The sequence below is a fragment of the Pipistrellus hanaki genome (assembly GCF_964339955.1).
Source record: "Pipistrellus hanaki genome assembly, chromosome: 16".
Taxonomy (NCBI): Eukaryota; Metazoa; Chordata; class Mammalia; order Chiroptera; family Vespertilionidae; genus Pipistrellus; species Pipistrellus hanaki.
The window spans coordinates 31,070,960-31,088,854 of NC_140518.1; the positions used below are offsets into that span (position 1 = coordinate 31,070,960).

Below are 17,895 nucleotides of genomic sequence, written 5' to 3' on the forward strand. Positions count from 1 at the left end.
GTCGGCAGCTAAGTAATTGCGGATTTTTTAAAGAAAATCAAAGACAATTTTTTCATGGAACTAAATAACTTTATTCTTTAATGTATTGCCCATTTTGATCAATGACCTTTTGCCATCTTTCAGGCAGCATCATAATCCCACGTTCAAAAAACTTCTGTTTTTTATTAGCAAAAAAACTGAATCAGGTACGATTTGACATCATCATCATTATTGAAATTTTTACCATTCAAGGAGTTTTGTAAAGATCGAAACAAAAAGTAATCAGATGGTGCAAGGTCAGGACTATATGGTGGATGTGGCAAAACATCCCAACCAAGCTCCATTAATTTTTGCAGAGTGACCAAAGATGTGTGTGGCCTTGCATTGTCATGATGGAATACAACACCTTTTCGATTTGTCAATTCGGGCCGCTTTTCTTCAACTGCATTGTTTAATTTCATTAGTTGTTCAATGTAGACATCAGAATTGATCGTTCGGTTGGGTGGTAAGAGTTCAAAGTAGACAATTCCTTTGTAATCCCACCAAACTGATAACAAAACCTTCTTTTGATGAATATCAGCTTTTGATGTTGTTTGAGTTGGTTCACCTGGCCTGCTCCACGATCTTTTCCGCTTGATATTGTTGTAAACAACCCATTTTTCATCGCCAGTTATCAGTCGTTTTAAAAATGGATCATTTTCATTACGTTTCTTTAGCAAATTGCAGCTGCTAATGCGTTGCGTTAACTGTGATTCTTTCAGTTCGTGAGGAACCCATGTATCGAGTTTTTGAACATAGCCAAGTTGTTTTAAGTGATTTTCAATGCATGTATGTGATACATGAAGCTTCTCTGCAATCTCACGTGTTGTACTGTGACAGTCCGAATTGATTATTGCTTTGATTAGGGCGTCATCAACTTCAACTGGACGACCAGAGCGTCTTTCATCTTTGAGTGAAAAATCACCAGAACGAAATTTGGCAAACCAATTTTGACACTGCCGTTCTTTTAAGGCTTCATCACCATAAACAGCACATAACTTTTTATGAGCTTGTGATGCGTTTTTCCCTTGCGGAAATAAAAAAGCAAAATATGACGAAAATGTTCCTTTTGATTTTCCATTTTTCAACGAACGCCAAACAAAAACTACAAAACAGATCAAAAAACTTTTTTTACTGATTAACAGCTGAATAGCCAACTATCAAATACAAAATGTGTTTTACATTTGTACTACGTCTGCAAACCTAAAAATTCAACTGAAGCCATATGTGTGTGAAACCCGCAATTACTTAGTTGCCGACCCAATACAATGAGCAGAGACAGAGGATCCCATCTCTACTTCTGAGATAATGCCTCACTTAAATCACTGGGGTCTTCTTTCTTATCATTTGTGTTTTTAAATATATTTTATTGATTTTTTACAGGAGGAAGGGAGAGGGATAGAAAGTCAGAAACATCGATGAGAGAGAAACATCCATCAACTGCCTCCTGCACACTCCCTACTGGGGATGTGCCTGCAATCAAGGTACAGGCCCTTGAATCGAACCTGGTCCCTTCAGTCCGCAGGCCGAGGCTCTATCCACTGAGCCAAACCAGTTAGGGCTTTCTTATCATTTGAAGGTGTTCAAAAATAAAGAAAAGACCAAAAGGGTGTCAAGCAATTGAATGAGGCCTGAGAGGATTGCTAAAGCCTTGCTACCTGGAAAGCTTCAACTCGGCAGTCCTTTGGGTTTTGTATTGTTTTGTTATGTTTGTTTCTTGCTTTCTCAAACTCAGAAGTTGTCATTTTGTTCAAGGGCCACACATTCTGTCAGAATAATGTGTCTGGGGTTCCTCAAGCTGGTTTCATATAATTAGCCATTAACCAAAGCAGAGCCATTTGGGTGATTCCTTTATCGTGAGACTGAAGGACAAGGTCACCCAAACCTGTTTGAACAGGAACTATACTTTCTTGGCAAAAGTGAGCTGAAAAGCAGTGATGTCGTCAAGCTGCAGAGGAGAGATAAGCAGCTTCCTGAGATAGGCTATGAGCACATCTGGCACAAGGGAATGGAGAAATACTTCAGGGTTTAGGTCAGTGATTTTTTAACCTCTGTGCCACAAGAAATTTCTAAAATGTGCAATACCCTCCTCTTTAGTCAGAGGCACTGACCTCTATTCCCTTCAGCTGTCAAATTATTTTTAATTTTTTAAAAAATATTTTTTATTGATTTTTTACAGAGAGGAAGGTAAAGGGATAGAGAGAAACATCGATGAGAGAGATACATCGATCAGCTGCCTCCTGCACAACCACTACTGGAGATGTGCCCGCAACCAATGTACATGCTCTTAACCGGAATCGAACCTGGGACCTTTCAGTCCGCAGACCGACGCTCTATCCACTGAGCCAAACCAGTTTCGGCTCAGCTGTCAAATTAAAAAGTGACAACAACCAACACAACAATAGCTGTCTGGTGTGAATGTTGTGTCTTGAACCATAAGTACAGAGGTCATAAAACAAAGTTGCATCTTATTGGTTATGTTGTATAATAAGTTTGCATCTGATTGGTTAATTCTTGGTGCCAGAAATCTTTATATACAAGTATAGGCACCTGATTTTTTTTTTTTTTTAAATCACTTTGGAGCAAAAAGGGTAGATAATTAGTATTATTAGTTTTGTAAATCAATCAAAATCATACCAATTTTTTTTTTAGATCATCAAAAATATATTTTTGGTGTGCTGCAGAATTTTAATGATTAGTCTATGTGTGCTGTGAGATGAAAATTGAAAAGTTGAAAATTGCTGATTTAGGTCATTAGGATTGTGGGTCTCAGGGAATTAACGGAGCCTGGACCAGAGCTGTCCTGCCTATCTGAGGGCTGAAGGCTTTAGACAGTATCTCTCTCTCTCTCTCTCTCTCTCTCTATATATATATATATATATATATATATATATATATATATATACACACACACACACACACACACACACACACACATATATATATATATATATATATATATATATATATATATATATATATATATATCAGTATCTCTATATATATATATATTTTTTTTTTCTTTCTCCCTGCAGACTTTCGTATAAAAGGAAAGGAAAATAACCATGACTTCTCAAAAAGCTATTATTATCTTAAAGAACCAGAGTTTTGGGGTACCTGGCAATACAGATTTAGACCTTGGAGGCCATTTAAGCCAGAAACAGGGCTGTTTCAAACCAATGGGCTGCTTCCCATTTTGCAGTCAGTTTGGAGTGACTTCATATGGGACTGTGGGCCCCTAATTAACTGAAATTCCAATTGTACCCGATGTTGGGCGAGAGGGGGCTGATGTCAGCCGTTCTCCTGCACCCAGCCTCACAAGGTTGTTAACCAGCGGTGAACGGCCTCTTTAGATTTCAGTTCCTTGTTACTCCTCCTGCTCAGAAACAGTGAAAGACTTTAGATGAGTGTGCAGAGGAGCAAGACATGGGAAAGGAGGGAGGTCATTTTTTTTTTTTTTTCATGACAGGAGAATGTGCCTTAGACAATTGAATGTTGTTTAGATTCTTGGATAGTTCAGAGTTTCTTATTTGATCTAGAAGAATAAGGCTTAAGATTATCCAAACCTGCCCTGACCGGTTTGGCTCAGTGGATAGAGCATCGGCCTTCGGACTCAAGGTTCAATTCTGGTCAAGGGCATGTACCTTGGCTGTGGGCACATTCCCAGTGGGAGGGGGGGGGGGTGCAGGAGGCAGCTGATTGATATTTCTCTCTCATCAATGTTTCTAACTCTATCCCTCTCCCTTCCTCTCTGTAAAAAAAATCAATAAAATGTATTAAGAAAATATTATTCAAACCTGAAATCATGGCCCCAGAAGTCATTGTCTTAGGACATGGCTTCAATAAATATCTCTTCTCTTTAAACTTGCTTTGCTGTTTATGAGGCAAGGATGAAGCTTCCAGTCAAAACAGATGCCCGCTTTCTCAATGACGAAGTTAAATAAAACTTCAAGACAAAGCTCTTAGCAGCACATGGAATCAGATGTCCTGCTGTATTGTTTAAGGGTCTAACAACCCAAACCGGGACACGTGGGTCCCTGTGTACAATACCTTATGTTACACCACTGGTCTTCAGCATTATTCCTCATACAGCAAACACACCACTTAGCTTCCTCTGCATCTACATGAATGGCCTTTGGAATAATTGAGCAGAAAAAGCATGGTAGTGTGAAATATTTATAAATTACCGATTCAGTTCTAGCCAACATCTTGGAACTTTTTGTTTTCCCTTGTCCCAGACGTTTCTCCAGGTTCTGGAGATGGAGAGGCTGATAGTAAAGAGGGCAGCTAACCAGACAACACCTAAGATTCGAGGTTTATACTTTTCACCACTTAGAGAAAGCCCACGTCCCAAGAGAAAAGCAGCTCTGGCCAGAGCTCTCTGGAGTGACAATCCCCAGAAATGGTACCGGAGGGAGCAGCTAACGTGCCTGAGAGTCTGGCTTCTTGAGCCAGGGTCTAGTAGACTGTGTTCGAGGACTTCCTGTTCCTAAAATCAGCCTTGGGGTCTGTCCAGTGGGGCTTGAGGTCCTAGGCTGAAGCCTCAGATCAGCTCCATTCCCCATGGAAACTTGCAGAAGACGGGCCTCAGTATTCCAGACTGGCATTCACAGTCTCTCCCTTGTGGCTCTTCCTGACCCCAGCTCAGCACTGCACTCAGGGCCTCTGCCGCCTTTCTCAGCGGCTCTTCAAGGCCACATCCACAACCCGCATGAAGTGAGCAGGGTGCCACAACCACAGAATGAAATGAGGGAAGTGGGACCGAGACTCAAACTTCCTGTCCTCGCTACAGAAGTGGCTTCAGCGTGAGCATCAGGGTCACAGAGCTGATTATTCATGTGGGACAGAGCTGCCCAACGACACAGAAACCCATCTTCTTGCAGTCAGTGCTGGCGGGAGAGCATTTTACCCTGGATCCGTGGGTTTAAAAGGTGCTAGTGTTTGGCTTTCGTGGTCGGTGACAGGAGACAATGACCAGGAACGTCCAGCTGCTGACCGGGCTGAGCGGGAACGTGCTGAGCAGAGCCTGGGCAGGAGCTGTGCTCAGGGTCAAGTAAGTAGCAGCTAGCTGCGAGCTCCTCTCTCTCCACAGACCAGGAGAGAAGGAAGGGCTGAATCAGTGGCAAAGAGCTGCAGCTGCTGGCCCCACTCAGCCCTCTGCTCCCGGCGCAGGACGGCGTGTTCTGCCACCGGTCTCACCTGGTGTACGACCGCTTCCAGCTGAAGATCTCATCCAGGCTGGAAGAGGAAGAGGCCTCCCGCTTCTGCAGGGTTCCCCAGCGCCGCCGGCCGCCTAGGAACGAGCCCCGGTGCTTGCTCAGCCCCTTCATCCTCTCTTCTGTTCGGAAGAAGTCCGTCAAGGCCCGGAAGGACTCCAGGATGACCTCGTGGCTCCACGCGGGCAGGGAGTCCTGGCGCAGGAAGCCGCAGTGGCCGCCGTGGCGGCTGAGCAGGAGGAAGAAGTAGGGGTTGCTGCGGAAGAGTTCGGTGGGCAGGAAGTGGTCTGGGGGCCCGCACACGGGGTCGTCGGCGCTGAGGATACACAGCACCGGTACGGCCGCCTCGTCCACATCCCGGAGGGGGTCGTTGTGGTCCCAGTAGGCGTCCCAGCTGATGGGGAAGCTCTTGGTGTGGCAGAAGAGGGTCTCCTCAAACTCTCGCAGGGAGCGGCTCTTGAACAGCTTGTGGGTGTCCACTGTGTCCTCCAGGGCCGTGATGTACCTGGTGGCAAGAAGGTGAACAGGGAAGGTAGCAAAGAGGGGGGAGAATTAGAAAGCAAATCAACAAATTGGAAGCTCACAAGCCAGATTCTGACCACAGAGGCTTTCTTTGGCCATATAATGTTTTTAAAAATGTCCATTTCATTGTCATCATTTGAAATGCAGCTATCAGCCCGGTGGATGTGGCTCAGTGATTGAGCATCAACCTATGAACCAGGAGGTAACCGTTCATTTCCCGGTCAGGGCACATGTCCGGGTTGTGGGCTGGATCCCCAGTGTGGGGCATGCAGGAGGCAGTCGATCAATGATTCTCATCATTGGTGTTTCTGTCTCTCTCCTCCCTTCCTCTCTGAAATCAGTAAAATATATTTTAAATAATAAATAAAAAGCAGCCGAAACCAGTTTGGCTCAGTGGTAGAGCGTTGGTCTGCGGACTGAAAGGTCCCAGGTTCGATTCCGGTCAAGGGCATGTACATTGGTTGCAGGCACATCCCCGGTAGGGGATGTGCAAGAGGCAGCTGGTCGATGTTTCTCTCTCATCGACGTTTCTAGCTCTCTATCCCTCCTTCTCTCTGTAAAAAATCAATAAAATATATTTTAAAAACAAAACAAAAATAAATAAAAAGCAGCTGTCAGGCTCCTTTAGACCAGTGTTTCCCAAACTTCTCTCATGATGAGAATCACCTGGTGGAGTTGTGAAAATACAGATTCCTGAATCCCAACTAAGAAGTATACAGGAATCTGTATCCCAACCAAGAAGTGCTAAACTAGAATTTTTGGGAACATATAGGTAAAATTGTATACTTAACTAGTGCTCTAAGTTTAAGTATACAATTTTACCTATATGTTCCCAAAAATTCTAGTTTAGCCATTCTTAGTTGAGATTCAGGAATCTGTATTTTAACAACTCCACCAGGTGATTCTCATCATGAGAGAAGTTTGGGAAACACTGCTTTAGACAAATGAGAAGATCTGGCAAGGTGGGCTGGCAGTCCTGAGGGCAACAATCGGTATTTCCTCCCTCCTGTGTCAGGTTCTTACCAAATCTGTCCCTCGTGGCATTACCTGCCCAGCACAGGGGGAAGGGGGGGGGGCAGCATTTGACTGTATCGCTGCTGAGCTACAGGGACCATAGCTCTCCCCTCTGTGGGAACTGGTAATGAACTGCCACCTCCTGAACCCCTCTTAGAATAACTCACTGGCTCGGACTATCTAAGCCAGCAGGTTGCACCCCTATAATTAGCATTTTACTTTAGGGTGTATTGGTTTGTGTGTGTGTGTGTGTGTGTGTTAAAAGCCAATATGCTACCCAGATAATAATGACAGGTAAGGAGGGTGTGGAGGAGGTTTTCCTAGAGGGCTGGATGGCAGAGGCGTGACTGTAATTGACGGGAGCCTGAGAGCATCTGTTCTGGGGAAGAGGGACATCTCTGCTGAGAAGGCCTGGGGCCCCCGAGGAGGAGGCCGGCATGGGCAGCTGAGACCTCTGAGGGTTCAATCCAGCAGTCGTCCGTTGAATTTGGATGTGTGTCTCCCGGAATCATTCAGAGATTTGCCCTGAGTCTTTCATCCCAAACTTCCAAGAGCAGGTTAGTTACTGAAGGCTTGGGTTTCCTCCCCACTTCACTCACCTTATCCTTCAGCTGGTGCTGGGGGGTGGGGGTAGGGAGGAGGGGGGTGGAAGCTGGCACTTAAGCCCCAGGAGAGCACCTTGCTCCTGGACTGCTCTGGAAGCTCTGGGTTGTCATGGCAGCCTGCTGTTACTGAGCTCAGGATTTGATTTCAGAACAGGAGGCAAAGCTCACTTTGATGGCCTCATTTCATGCATATGCGCACCTGGGGAGGGAGTTATTATTAACTCCATTTAACTGACGAGAGAACCGAGGCTCCAAGGAGATAGCTAATTTGCTGGAAATTCAGGGTTTGAACCCGTGACCTGCGCCCACATCTCGGGTCTTTCTGCCCCAGCACACTGTTATCCACATGTCTCTGACCTCATTCTGCCTCTCCTGGGGGAGCGACGGTGCAAGCCTCGGCCTGGTTAGTGAATGTCGCCTTCTGGGGGGGGGGGGGGGTGTCCCACCTATATGCCCGATGATAGGGTAGAATGTTCTCTTTATGGAGTTTTTTTTTTTTAATTGTGTTTAAATATTCTTTAAATTTTTGCCTTACGTATTAAGCACATAGAAATATGCAAAATATTGGCCGAAACCGGTTTGGCTCAGTGGTAGAGCGTCGGTCTGCGGACTGAAAGGTCTCAGGTTCGATTCCGGTCAAGGGCATGTACGTTGGTTGCGGGCACATCCCTGGTAGGGGGTGTGCAGGAGGCAGCTGGTCGATGTTTCTCTCTCATCGACGTTTCTAGCTCTCTGTCTCCCTTCCTCCTCTCTGTAAAATATCAATAAAATATATTTTAAAAAAAAGAAATATGTAAAATATTTGTTGGGTCTAAAGATTTTAAACAAATACTTCCACATTGTTTTATTCCCGTCACCGCCAGGCTCAAAGACTGTGAGGGAACATTCTGGACAGATAGCCAGCTGCAATCGCTTGCAGAGCCCTCTTTGCTGATTTGACAGGCTGCGGACTAAGCGGTACACGTCAGGCGCTGCCTGGGTCAGGGATGGGGCCCGCGCTCAGGTTGCTAGGACACGGCGAGGCTGTGTCGCGGCCCGGGGGGCCCAGGGCGGGAGGCCCTGCGGAGGATAAAGATGCTGACTGAGTTTTCCATGGCTTTTAACCCGGCTCCCGGCTCTCTCTAGCCTGGGGGGCTTGGGCAGCTGCAGACAGTGTGTGAGGGCTTGGCCCACACTTAGGACCTGTCTGAGTCCACACCGGGCAGAGCTGGGACTCGCTCTGCCCAAGACCCTGTTACCCCCGCCCTGCCTGCGGCCCGTTACCCACCTGCTGAGGGCGATCTTCTGGTGGAGCAGGAAGCCCCGCTCGTAGGGCCAGGGCAGGCCGGCCTCAAACCACTCGCGGCAGCGCAGCACCGGGGAGATGCAGGCGGCCCCGGTCACGTAGCTGGAGGAGCCGCACTCGCCCAGGTAGGACAGCAGCAGCGCCGAGCCCGAGCCCTCGCTCACGGCGAACAGCGGCGCCGCGGGGTGTCGGAAGCGGATGTAGGTGACCGCCTCCTTGAGATCGGAAGGGTCCCCGAAAGGCTGCAGCCGGGGGCTGGCCAGCGGGCAGCCGTGGTGGCCGCGGCGGTGGAAGATGACGGGGTAGTAGCCGCGCTCCAGGGCGAGCAGGCAGAGGCCCAGCACGTTGCGCGTGAGGCGCCCCCACGCGTTGGGGATCACCAGCAGCACCGCGGGGAGGCCCCCCGCGTGGGCGACCCGACGGCCCCGCGCGCACGGTCCCACCACCCAGTCCAGGGCCACCAGCCCGTTGTCCGCCAGCTGCAGGTACTCGCGGGCCAGCTCGGGGCCCGGCCCGGCGGGCAGCACGAAGTGGCGGAGGGTCTGCAGGTGGGGCCCCGAGAGCCAGGAGCGCGGGCCCGGCTCCAGCGCCGCCGAGCGCCGCAGGGCGCGCAGCAGGCACTGCGCCAGCGCCGACGGCTTGCAGAGGAGCCGGCAGCCGCCGGGCAGCGCCTCGCGCCCGGGGCCGAACCGGTCCGCGGGGCCTCCGCCGTCCGCCTCCTCCTCCTCGGCGTCCGGGCCCCGGGTCCCCGGCGGGGTCCCGGCTCCGACGGCGCGCCTCCCGAGGTGCCGCAGCAGCCGGGGGGCCAGCAGGCCGAGCAGGGCGATCGCGGCCAGGAGCAGGGCGAGGGCGGCGCCCCACGGCGGCATGGCGAGGGGGAGAGGCCCCGCGGGCGGCGGCGGGCGACCGGGCTGTCCCCTCCGCGGCTCCCCGTTCTGCCCGCGGCTCCGCCCGGCGGCGGCGGCGGCGCCCTGGGCCCTCCCGCGCGGGGGGGCGCGCTCCGGATTGGCCGCGGCCCCGGAGAGGCAGCCAGTTCGGGCCCGGCTCCCCTCGTCCGCCCCCCGCGCCCGCCCCCGGCCCTTTGTACAGCGATTGCGACAAGCGGAGCAGAGGGTGAAGGGAATCGAGGCCACGGAGAGGGACGGGGACGCGCCCGCCAGCCGGGAGGGAGTGGGGAGGGCAACGGGCCGAGGAATGGGGTGTTGGCGGCGGCGAAGTAGGGAGGCTCCGAGGCCAGGGCTTGGGGGACCGGGGTGGGCAGGAGTCCCTGTCCCGCTCCTCCGCCCGGCGCGGGGCGTAGCTGCCGGGGACCCCGCGTCTCCGCGCCCCCGGGGGCCGCTGCTGGGAAGCAGCAAAGAGGAGCGAATGGACCGCGGCTCCCGGCGCTGCCGCCGATGGCACCCGCCGCGCCTCCCCCGGGCTCGGCCGCGCTCCCTGACCTTGGAGTTTCTCTCGGCCCCGTGGGCACCGGCCGCTGCGCAACACCCGCGCCCGCGGGGCCTGGCGCCGGGCCCGCGGGGACCGGGCGTGCGGTGTGCGCGGGCGCCCGGAGCGTCGTGGGCTGCGCGCCCGGCCTCAGCGGTGCGCGGTGCCTCTGCCCGCGGAGCGTGAGGCTCCCCCCAGGAGCCTGGCTTCAGATCAACCTTTAAAACCGCGCCCCAGGCCCTAGCCGGTTCGGCTCAGTGGATAGAGCCTCGGCTGCGAACTGAAGGTCCCAGGTTCCATTCCGGCCCAGGGCACGTGCCCGGTTCCGGGCTCAATCCCCAGTAGGGGGCGTGCAGGAGGCAACCGATCAATGATTCTCTCTGATTCTCTCTCTCATCCTGTTTCTCTCTCTTCCTCTCCGAAATCAATAAAGATATGTTTTTAAAACACCAAACCGCTCCCTAGGAAGGACTTCCCCAGAAGAAACAGCCCCTGCCTCCTGAGCTGGAGGAAGGACACACGGGTGCGGGGTGAGGGCTGTGGCAGGGCATAGGCTGGGGTCCCTTCATCTCCTCAGTGGCTGGCAGTAACCGGGGGGACAGGGGGGCGGGAAAGAGGCAGGAGCCCCTTTGTAAGCCGCAGGTGTGTTCGAGAGAGGGCTGAAATAACACCTTCCTCCTCCATCTGGAAGTCGGGGCCAGGCATCTCATCTCACCCTTCACCTTCACTCACGTTCCGTCTCCTCAAAACCCCGAGGAGCCGGGAAAGGGGGCCGGAGGGGCCGGGGGGAGGGCTGCGGAAGCAGCGCCCGCGGCGGGGAGGTCCGGCCACCGCCGCCCGCCGGGGACGAGGCCGTGGCCGCCCGCACGGTGGCCGTGCCCCCGGGGCACAGGCTGCCCGCGGACGGGGGTGGAGGCGGAGTGGGGAGCAGCAGCTGCCGGCGGCCCGGCCTCCCCAGCGCCCGGGGGCGGTGTGTGTGTGTGGGGGGGGGGGGGGGAGGCGGAGGTCTGAGACCCTCCAGGCCGGGCCGGGCCCTGTGGGCGAGGGCAGGAGCGGGACGGGCTGATGGCGAGGCTCTAGGGCGGGAAAGCTCTTCCTCCCTCCGCTCGGACTGGGTGATCCCGCCCTGGTTCACACGGACGGGTCTGGGGCCAGTTTGCCTGTCTCTCCTCCTGGGCCGCCCGGTCCACAGGGACCCGTCTCGCCCTCCGCCCGCTCCCCGATCGCTCCCCGATCGCTCCCCGATCGCTCCCGGATCGCAGCCGGGCGCTGGGCCGGTGCAGAGCGGAGGAGGCGGTCCCCGCCTGCCCTGCGGCCGCTGCGCTCGGCGGGATCCGCACAAACTTTTCCGGCCCGGGGTCCGGGGCGCGCGCAGGCGGGGCGGGGGGCGGGGCGGAGGCGGGGAGAGCGGCGCGCGCGGCGGGGCGGGGCGGGCGAGCTGGGGCGCCGGGCGCGCGGTCCGGGGCGGGACGGGGCGGGCGGGCGAGCAGGGTGTCCGGCCGCGCGCGGAGCGGGGGGGAGGAGGGGGACGGAGAGGCGCGCTCGAGCGCGGGGTCTACGTGGGCGCGCGGGGCGGGGGCGGGCGAGGAGGGGTGGGGCGGGGCGGCGCGCGCTCCCTCCTCCCTCCCTCCGTCCCTCCTTCCCGGGCGGGCGGCGGGCCGGATCTGGGATGGCGCCTCCTCCGCCTTCGCCCCAGCTGCTCCTCCTGGCCGCCCTGGCGGGGCTCCTGCGCGCCGTGGAGGTAAGGCGACCCGCTCTGGAGAAGCCTCCGAGCTCTTGGCCCAAAGTTGGTCCTGGAGGGCGGAGCGCGCGGAGCGGGGACCGAGTCCGCCCCCGGCGGCGGGGCCTGGGCTGGAGCGGGCAGGGCCCTCGCGGAGCCAGCGCCCCAGCTCCTCTGCGCCCCGGACCCACAGGTGATGGCTGAGCCGGCGGAGGAGGAGGCGGGAGCCGCCTGTCCGGAGGGCCTGTGGCCTCTGCCCCAACAGGTAGGAGCCCGGAGGGCGGCGTGAGAGAGGGCGTGAGGGGTGGCCCAGCCCCGCTCCGGCCCCTCTGCGCCTCCACAGTCCCCCTCGGAAGGACCTCTCTCTGCCGGTTCCTCCATCCTCAGTCGCCCGTGTCTTCATCCCAGCCTGGAGGCCTGGGGCTCAGTGTCCCCTCCCCACGCCCCACACAGAGCCTCCCAGCCGCCTGAAGCCCTCTCTCTTCCCCCACCTGTAGGTGTCACCCAGAGTGACTGTCACACGGACGAGCCCACGGCAGGTGAGTCCTGGCAGGAGCCATCCAGGTGTCTGCACTTCAGGCTTCCTCTGCCTTTTCAGCTCAGCACCCCCTTGTGTTCCCACTTCCCTCGGGATGAGGCAAATGTTCTGAGTCCTCTGTGTGCGGTGCTATGCGGGGCAGGGAATGCAGTCAGTTGAGTGGCTGCTGTGCGGGCAGGATGAGAGTAGAAAAGACAACAGCTCGTGCTCCCGATCTGCTGTGACGGGAATTCTCTCCGCTTCTCTGGGCCCCCGTTTTCTGTAAGAGAGGGTATCAGTGACGCCCTCCCCAGAGGAGTGAATGCACAGTGTGTGACTGCACTGCGCGGAGTACGAAGCTGTGCTGTAAGGAGGTGCCTCAGAGTGCCAGGCCCCACACTGTGGGTTCGCCTTGCATGGCTGCCTCTGTTTTTGCCAGTGGCCAGAAAGCTTCCATATCCCTTTGGTTTTCCTTTTGAAAAATCTCACTTTTTTATTTTTATTTTTTTATCCTGTGATAGTTCCAAGCCCAGAGCCCTCATTCCACCTACCTGATTCCTTTCCTCACATATCCTTTTCACGGGATCATGTTGCTGCTCAGAAACCTTGGATGGCTCATTTCCCACCTTATCACGACCGCTCTCCCTTGCCTGGCTTCCAGGCCTGGCCTCGTTAATTAAGCCTTGTCTGACCTCCAAATCCGCGGCTCACCGACCACACGTGTGAGGGCCCAGCACATCCCCATGGCTGCACCTTCGCTCCTGTCCTGAAGCTGAAGCAGGAAGCCCCCTGGCCACCTACCCTGTTTCCCCGAAAATAAGACAGTGTCTTACATTAATTTTTTCCTCCCAAAGTTGCGCTAGGTCTTATTTTCAGGGGATGTCTTATCTTTCCATGCGCTAGGTCTTATTTTTGGAGGATGTCTTATTTTCAGGGAAACACGGGGTACCATCCATACGCATCCATCTTCAAAGCCCAGTGCAGGGGTCAGCTCTCCCATGAGATCTTGCCTGATCACATCATCCCTTATTCATCACCTTCTCTAAATTTGCGTAATGCTTATAACTTAAGTCGTATAATTTATTTATTTTTTATATAATAAATCTTTATTATTCAGATTATTACAGGTGTTCCTCCTCCCCCCCCCCCCCCCCCCGCATAGCTCCCCTCCACCTGATTCCCCATCCTACTCCACGCCCTTACCCCCTGCCACTGTCTTCATCCAAAGGTGTAAGACTTTTGTCCAATCTCTTCCCACACCCCGCAGACCCCCTGAGAACTGTCAGTCCACTCCCTTTCTGTGTCCCTGTTTCTATTCACCAGTTCATTCTGTTCTTCAGATTTTTTATTCACTTGATTTTTAAATTCACTTGTTGGTAGGTATTAGATGTCTTTTTGTTGTTCATAGTTTTTACCTTTACCTTTTTCTTCTTCCTCCTCTTCTTAAAGAATACCCTCCAGCATTTCATGTAATCCTGATTTGGTGGTGATGAATTCCTTTAGCTTTTTCTTGTCTGAGAAGCTCTTTATCTGACCTTCAATTCTGAATGATAGCTTTGCTGGGTAGCGTAATCTTGGTTGTAGGTTCTTGGTGTTCATAGCTTTGAATATTTTTTGCCACTCCCTTCTGGCCTGCATAGTTTCTGTTGAGAAATCAGCTGAAAGTCATATGGGTACTCCCTTGTATAACTGTTTTTCTCTTGCTGCTTTCAAGATTCTCTCTTTGTCTTTTGCCCTTGGCATTTTAATTATGATGTGTCTTGGTGTGGTCCTCTTTGGATTCCTCTTGTTTGGGGTTCTGTGTGCTTCCTCGACTATTTCTTTCACCAGGTAAGGAAAGTTTTCTGTCATTATTTCTTTCAATAGGCCTTCAATATTCTGCTCTCTCTTTTTCTGGCACCCAAAATCCGGATGTTGGTACACTTAAAGTCATCCCAGAGGCTCCTTACATTATCCTTATACTTTTGGATTCTTCTTTCTTTCTGCCTCTCTGGTTGGGTGTTTTTTGTTTCCTCATATTCCAGATCTTTGGTTTGACTCTTGGGGTACGCTGATCTACAGTTGAGTTTCTGTGTATTCTTTATTTCAGACAGTGTATTCTTAATTTCTGACTGGTCCTTTTCCTTTTTTTTTTTTTTTTTTTTTTTTTTTTTTTTTTTTAATATTCTCATTAAGGCCCTTGAAGTTCTCTTCAAGTTTCTCAGCAGTTTTTAGAAGATTCTTGAGTAACCCTATAAATGTGATTCTGAACTCTGTGTCATCCAGTAGTTTACTTTCCTCCATCTCTCCCATTTGTGACATGCTTCTGTGTCTCCGCATTTTGGCTTTCTCCGACTGTGTTGATGGAGTGGCTTTGTGTGGTCGGTGACCTATAAGGGCCAGTAGCTCAGCTTCTCCAATCACCTGAGGTGGTTGCTCTTGGTACACCCCTTTGTGGGCTGAGTGCAAAGTCTTGGTGTAGTTAAGCCTTGATTGCTGTTGGTACACTGGGAGGAATTGACCTCCAGGCCCATTGGCTGTGAGGACCTGCTGTGTCTATAATGGAAGAACTGCTGCGCTGGAGACACGCTTATGGTGCATGCCTTGTTTCAGTGGGGCTTTGGTGCTCACTGAGTCTGCCTCCCAAATGTGTCACGTATGGATGTGAGGAGTTGAAATCTGGTGTCTCACACTGACCATTAGATACACTGGCTTCTGGATCTCCAATGGGGTGCAGGTCAGCTACTGTCTGAGGCCACCCTGCAGGAGCTACAGTGAGAACCACAGTCCTCTCCTCCCTGCTTGGAGCTTGGAGGCTTTGGAGCTGTCTGCACCGGGTTGCAAGTTTGCTAGGTTAAACTGCAATATAAAAGGCCATTCATATGCAAAAGCCGCTGCTTGGAGCTTGGGTGTGTTTGTATATCATGGGGGCGGAGTCTCAGGGGGTCACTAGGCTAGGGCGTGGCAAACAGTGACAGCTGCCAGTCAGCTATCTCTGCCTCTCTGACCATGTCCCCGAGTCCCACGCCCCAGCACAGCAAACAATTATTCTTGCGCACAGCTCTTCAAGCAAGCCACCCTCCCTCACTTTCTGACCCGATGACAGACAGTCCAGCTTCTCCCCAGCTTCAGAGAGATTGGGAACTTGTCTCTCTTTGGGTTGAAGAAAGCAATGCCCTCTGCCAGCCGGGATCCGCCGCCAGCCCGTATCGCATGTGCCACCCGCCTTCCCTCCTCAGTCTTTCAGAGCTTGTGCCCTGAATTCTCCTTTCTCTTTCAGTCTAGTTGTATAACTTCCACTCAGCTAGCTTTCTCGTGGTTCTGGTTGATAGACGTTTTGTCTTTTAATTTTTTTATTATTTTTATTTTTTTAAATAACCTTAGTAGTTCTTTTTTTTTTTTTTAACATATATTTTATTGATTTTTTACAGAGAGGAAGAGGGATAGAGAGAAACATCGATCAGCTGCCTCTTGCACACCCCCCACTGGGGATGTGCCGCAACCAAGGTACATGCCTTTGACCGGAATCGAACCCGGGACCTTTCAGTCCGCAGGCTGACGCTCTATCCGCTGAGCCAAACCGGTTTCGGCGACGTTTCGTCTTTTAGTTGTCCTTTTGAAATTGTTGTGCATGGCAGCAGTTTAGGTGTGTTTACTAAGCAGCCATCTTGGATCTATTAAGTCTTATAATTTAACAACTGATCAGTTTGAGCTTTATTAGCTTGCTCTTTCATTTGCATTAGTCTGTTTCCCTGAGTTTCCTTTACATTCCCTGCAAGTGGAGTCCATGAGTTCTCTTTAGGCATCTCCTACAGCAGCTGGCACAGGTCAGCTCAATCAAAGAATATATATATTTTTTAATTTTTTTATTAAATAATTATCTTTGTACATATACCATTGCCCCCCCCCCCCCAGACATGCCCTCCCTCCCCAGAGTCGGCCGGGCTTGACATCTCCGTGCCTTTCCTCCAGGCGGAGGCTGTCCGCTTCCTCTACCATCCCTGCGCCCACCCCTGGCTAAAGCTCCAGCTCGTCCTCCTGGCCCACGTGCATGTGGCCCAGCCCTCACTGGCTCCTGACTCCAGCCTCACTCGGGACCGGGTACGTGGTGGGTGCAAGTCAGCTGTCTGACACTGGCGGGGCTGTAGCCCCGTGTGCAGGAAATTTGGGGGCTTCCTCTTGTCCCCCCCACCTTCATGTTAGCTCTCCTAACAGTTGCCTTCTTTCATAGCCCCTGGAGTTGGAAGCATGGGGCGTGGTGCTGGAGATGGCATGGGTGGAGCCAGCCTGGGCTGCCCACTTGCTGAAGAGGAGGCGGTGGAAGAGGCAGAGGAAGAAGGCGCAGTTCCTCTCCGGGCCCTCTCCCTCGGCGCCAGCGGCGGGCAGAGGGAGGCTGTGCCGCAGAGGGTGTGTGCAGGTGCGGCGTGGGACCCAGCGTGGATGGTGGTGTGGTCGCTGGGTTACCTGGGAGAGAGGATGTGAGCTGTCTCTTCTCCCCCAGGCCCCGGCTTTGGCCTTTACCCTGCGGAGCTGGCGGCCCCCGGGCCCAGAGGCGGTGTCTAGAGGGCCCGGGCAGCACTCTCCCGGTGGCGCCAAGAGGCGTGGGCTGCGGGCTGCGCTGGGCCTCCAGCCTACCTCCTCAGCCCCGAGGCTCCCCTCTGCCTCCGCACGGAGCGTGGAGCCCAGGAAGCCCAAGCCAGGAACCCCAGGTGAAGGGGGTGATGCTCCGTTTGTGCCCACTGCGCCCCTGCTACCTGGGGGGCCTCCAGGCAGTGCCAGCTCCAGGATGGAGGCCCAGGTGCCCAAAGGGCAAAGCAGCCCCGGAGGCTGTGCCTGTCCGAGCCAGGCTTCCCCAGCCCCGCGGGCGGCAGCAGCGGCCCCGCCGCGGGCCCGGGGCCCCACCCCGCGCACGGAGGAAGCCGCCTGGGCCGCCATGGCCCTGACCTTTCTGTTGGTGCTGCTCACCCTGGCCACCCTCTGCACGCGGCTGCACCGCAACTTCCGGCGCGGGGAGAGCATCTACTGGGGGCCCGTGGCAGACAGCCAGGACACCGTGGCCGGTGAGTTCCCTTCCTCACCACCCCGGCCCCGCCCCAGGGCTTCCCGCCCCTGACGGCTTCCCCCCGCCCCCAGCTGTGCTCAAGAGGCGGCTGCTGATGGCCCCGCGGCGGGTCAAGCGCTCTCGCCGGAGACCCCTCCTCCCGGCCACGCAGGGCAGCGGCCCCGACGGGGACAGCTCCGACTGACCGCCCGGCCCGCCGCCGCGGCAGCTCCGCCCTCCTCCCCGAGGCCGACCTCTGCCACGTGGACCGCGCGGGGCCGCCCTCTGGCGGCTGGTGGGGCACCTGCAGGGGGTTGGTTCTCAATGTATTGTTTGTGGGGGAGGGAGGCCCAAGGAAGAAAAAGGAGCTGTGTTAGCCTCCTTTGCCAAAACTCTTCTGTATTTTTAACTAAATTATTTTGGTAGAATCTTGTATTGAGTTTGTACACTGTCCTAGGCCGTTTAGGTTGTGAGGCAGGGTTTTCGGAGCGAGGGAACCCCCACCACTGAGGGGGATGGTGGTGGTACTTGCTGCACCTATTTCCCAGACAGC

The 17,895-nt window shown here is 53.9% G+C and overlaps 2 protein-coding genes across 3 annotated transcripts; one reads left to right on the forward strand and one right to left on the reverse strand.

Annotated features, from left to right (window-relative positions):
* Positions 1-3,035: 3,035 nt before the first annotated feature.
* ABHD15 (abhydrolase domain containing 15) lies at positions 3,036-9,722 on the reverse strand. Of its 2 annotated transcripts, XM_084862216.1 has the most exons (3): positions 8,643-9,722; positions 5,218-5,739; positions 3,036-4,151 (listed from the first exon to the last, which is right to left on the reverse strand). In XM_084862216.1, exons 1-3 carry the CDS (start codon positions 9,527-9,529, stop codon positions 4,139-4,141), a joined length of 1,422 nt encoding a protein of 473 aa, XP_084718342.1. In that variant the 5' UTR covers positions 9,530-9,722; the 3' UTR covers positions 3,036-4,138. The 2 variants fall into 2 exon arrangements, with proteins under 2 accessions (XP_084718342.1, XP_084718343.1); XM_084862217.1 differs by having other exon boundaries at positions 3,036-5,739.
* A 1,955-nt stretch (positions 9,723-11,677) lies between these two features.
* Positions 11,678-17,770, forward strand: TP53I13 (tumor protein p53 inducible protein 13). The gene is made up of 7 exons (XM_084862628.1): positions 11,678-11,826; positions 11,999-12,070; positions 12,303-12,344; positions 16,274-16,402; positions 16,533-16,718; positions 16,803-17,361; positions 17,435-17,770. Exons 1-7 carry the CDS (start codon positions 11,755-11,757, stop codon positions 17,545-17,547), a joined length of 1,173 nt encoding a protein of 390 aa, XP_084718754.1. The 5' UTR covers positions 11,678-11,754; the 3' UTR covers positions 17,548-17,770.
* The last annotated feature ends 125 nt before the right edge of the window (positions 17,771-17,895 follow it).

Excerpts from the sequence above, each read along its gene's own strand:
- TP53I13 (XM_084862628.1), top strand. The coding sequence starts at position 11,755 with ATGGCGCCTCCTCCGCCTTCGCCCCAGCTGCTCCTCCTGGCCGCCCTG. Across the intron at positions 12,071-12,302 it reads TGTGGCCTCTGCCCCAACAG|GTGTCACCCAGAGTGACTGT; the intron begins GTAGGAGCCCGG and ends CCCCACCTGTAG. Across the intron at positions 16,403-16,532 it reads CCAGCCTCACTCGGGACCGG|CCCCTGGAGTTGGAAGCATG; the intron begins GTACGTGGTGGG and ends CTTCTTTCATAG.
- ABHD15 (XM_084862216.1), bottom strand. The coding sequence starts at position 9,529 with ATGCCGCCGTGGGGCGCCGCCCTCGCCCTGCTCCTGGCCGCGATCGCC. Across the intron at positions 5,740-8,642 it reads CAGAAGATCGCCCTCAGCAG|GTACATCACGGCCCTGGAGG; the intron begins GTGGGTAACGGG and ends TCTTGCCACCAG.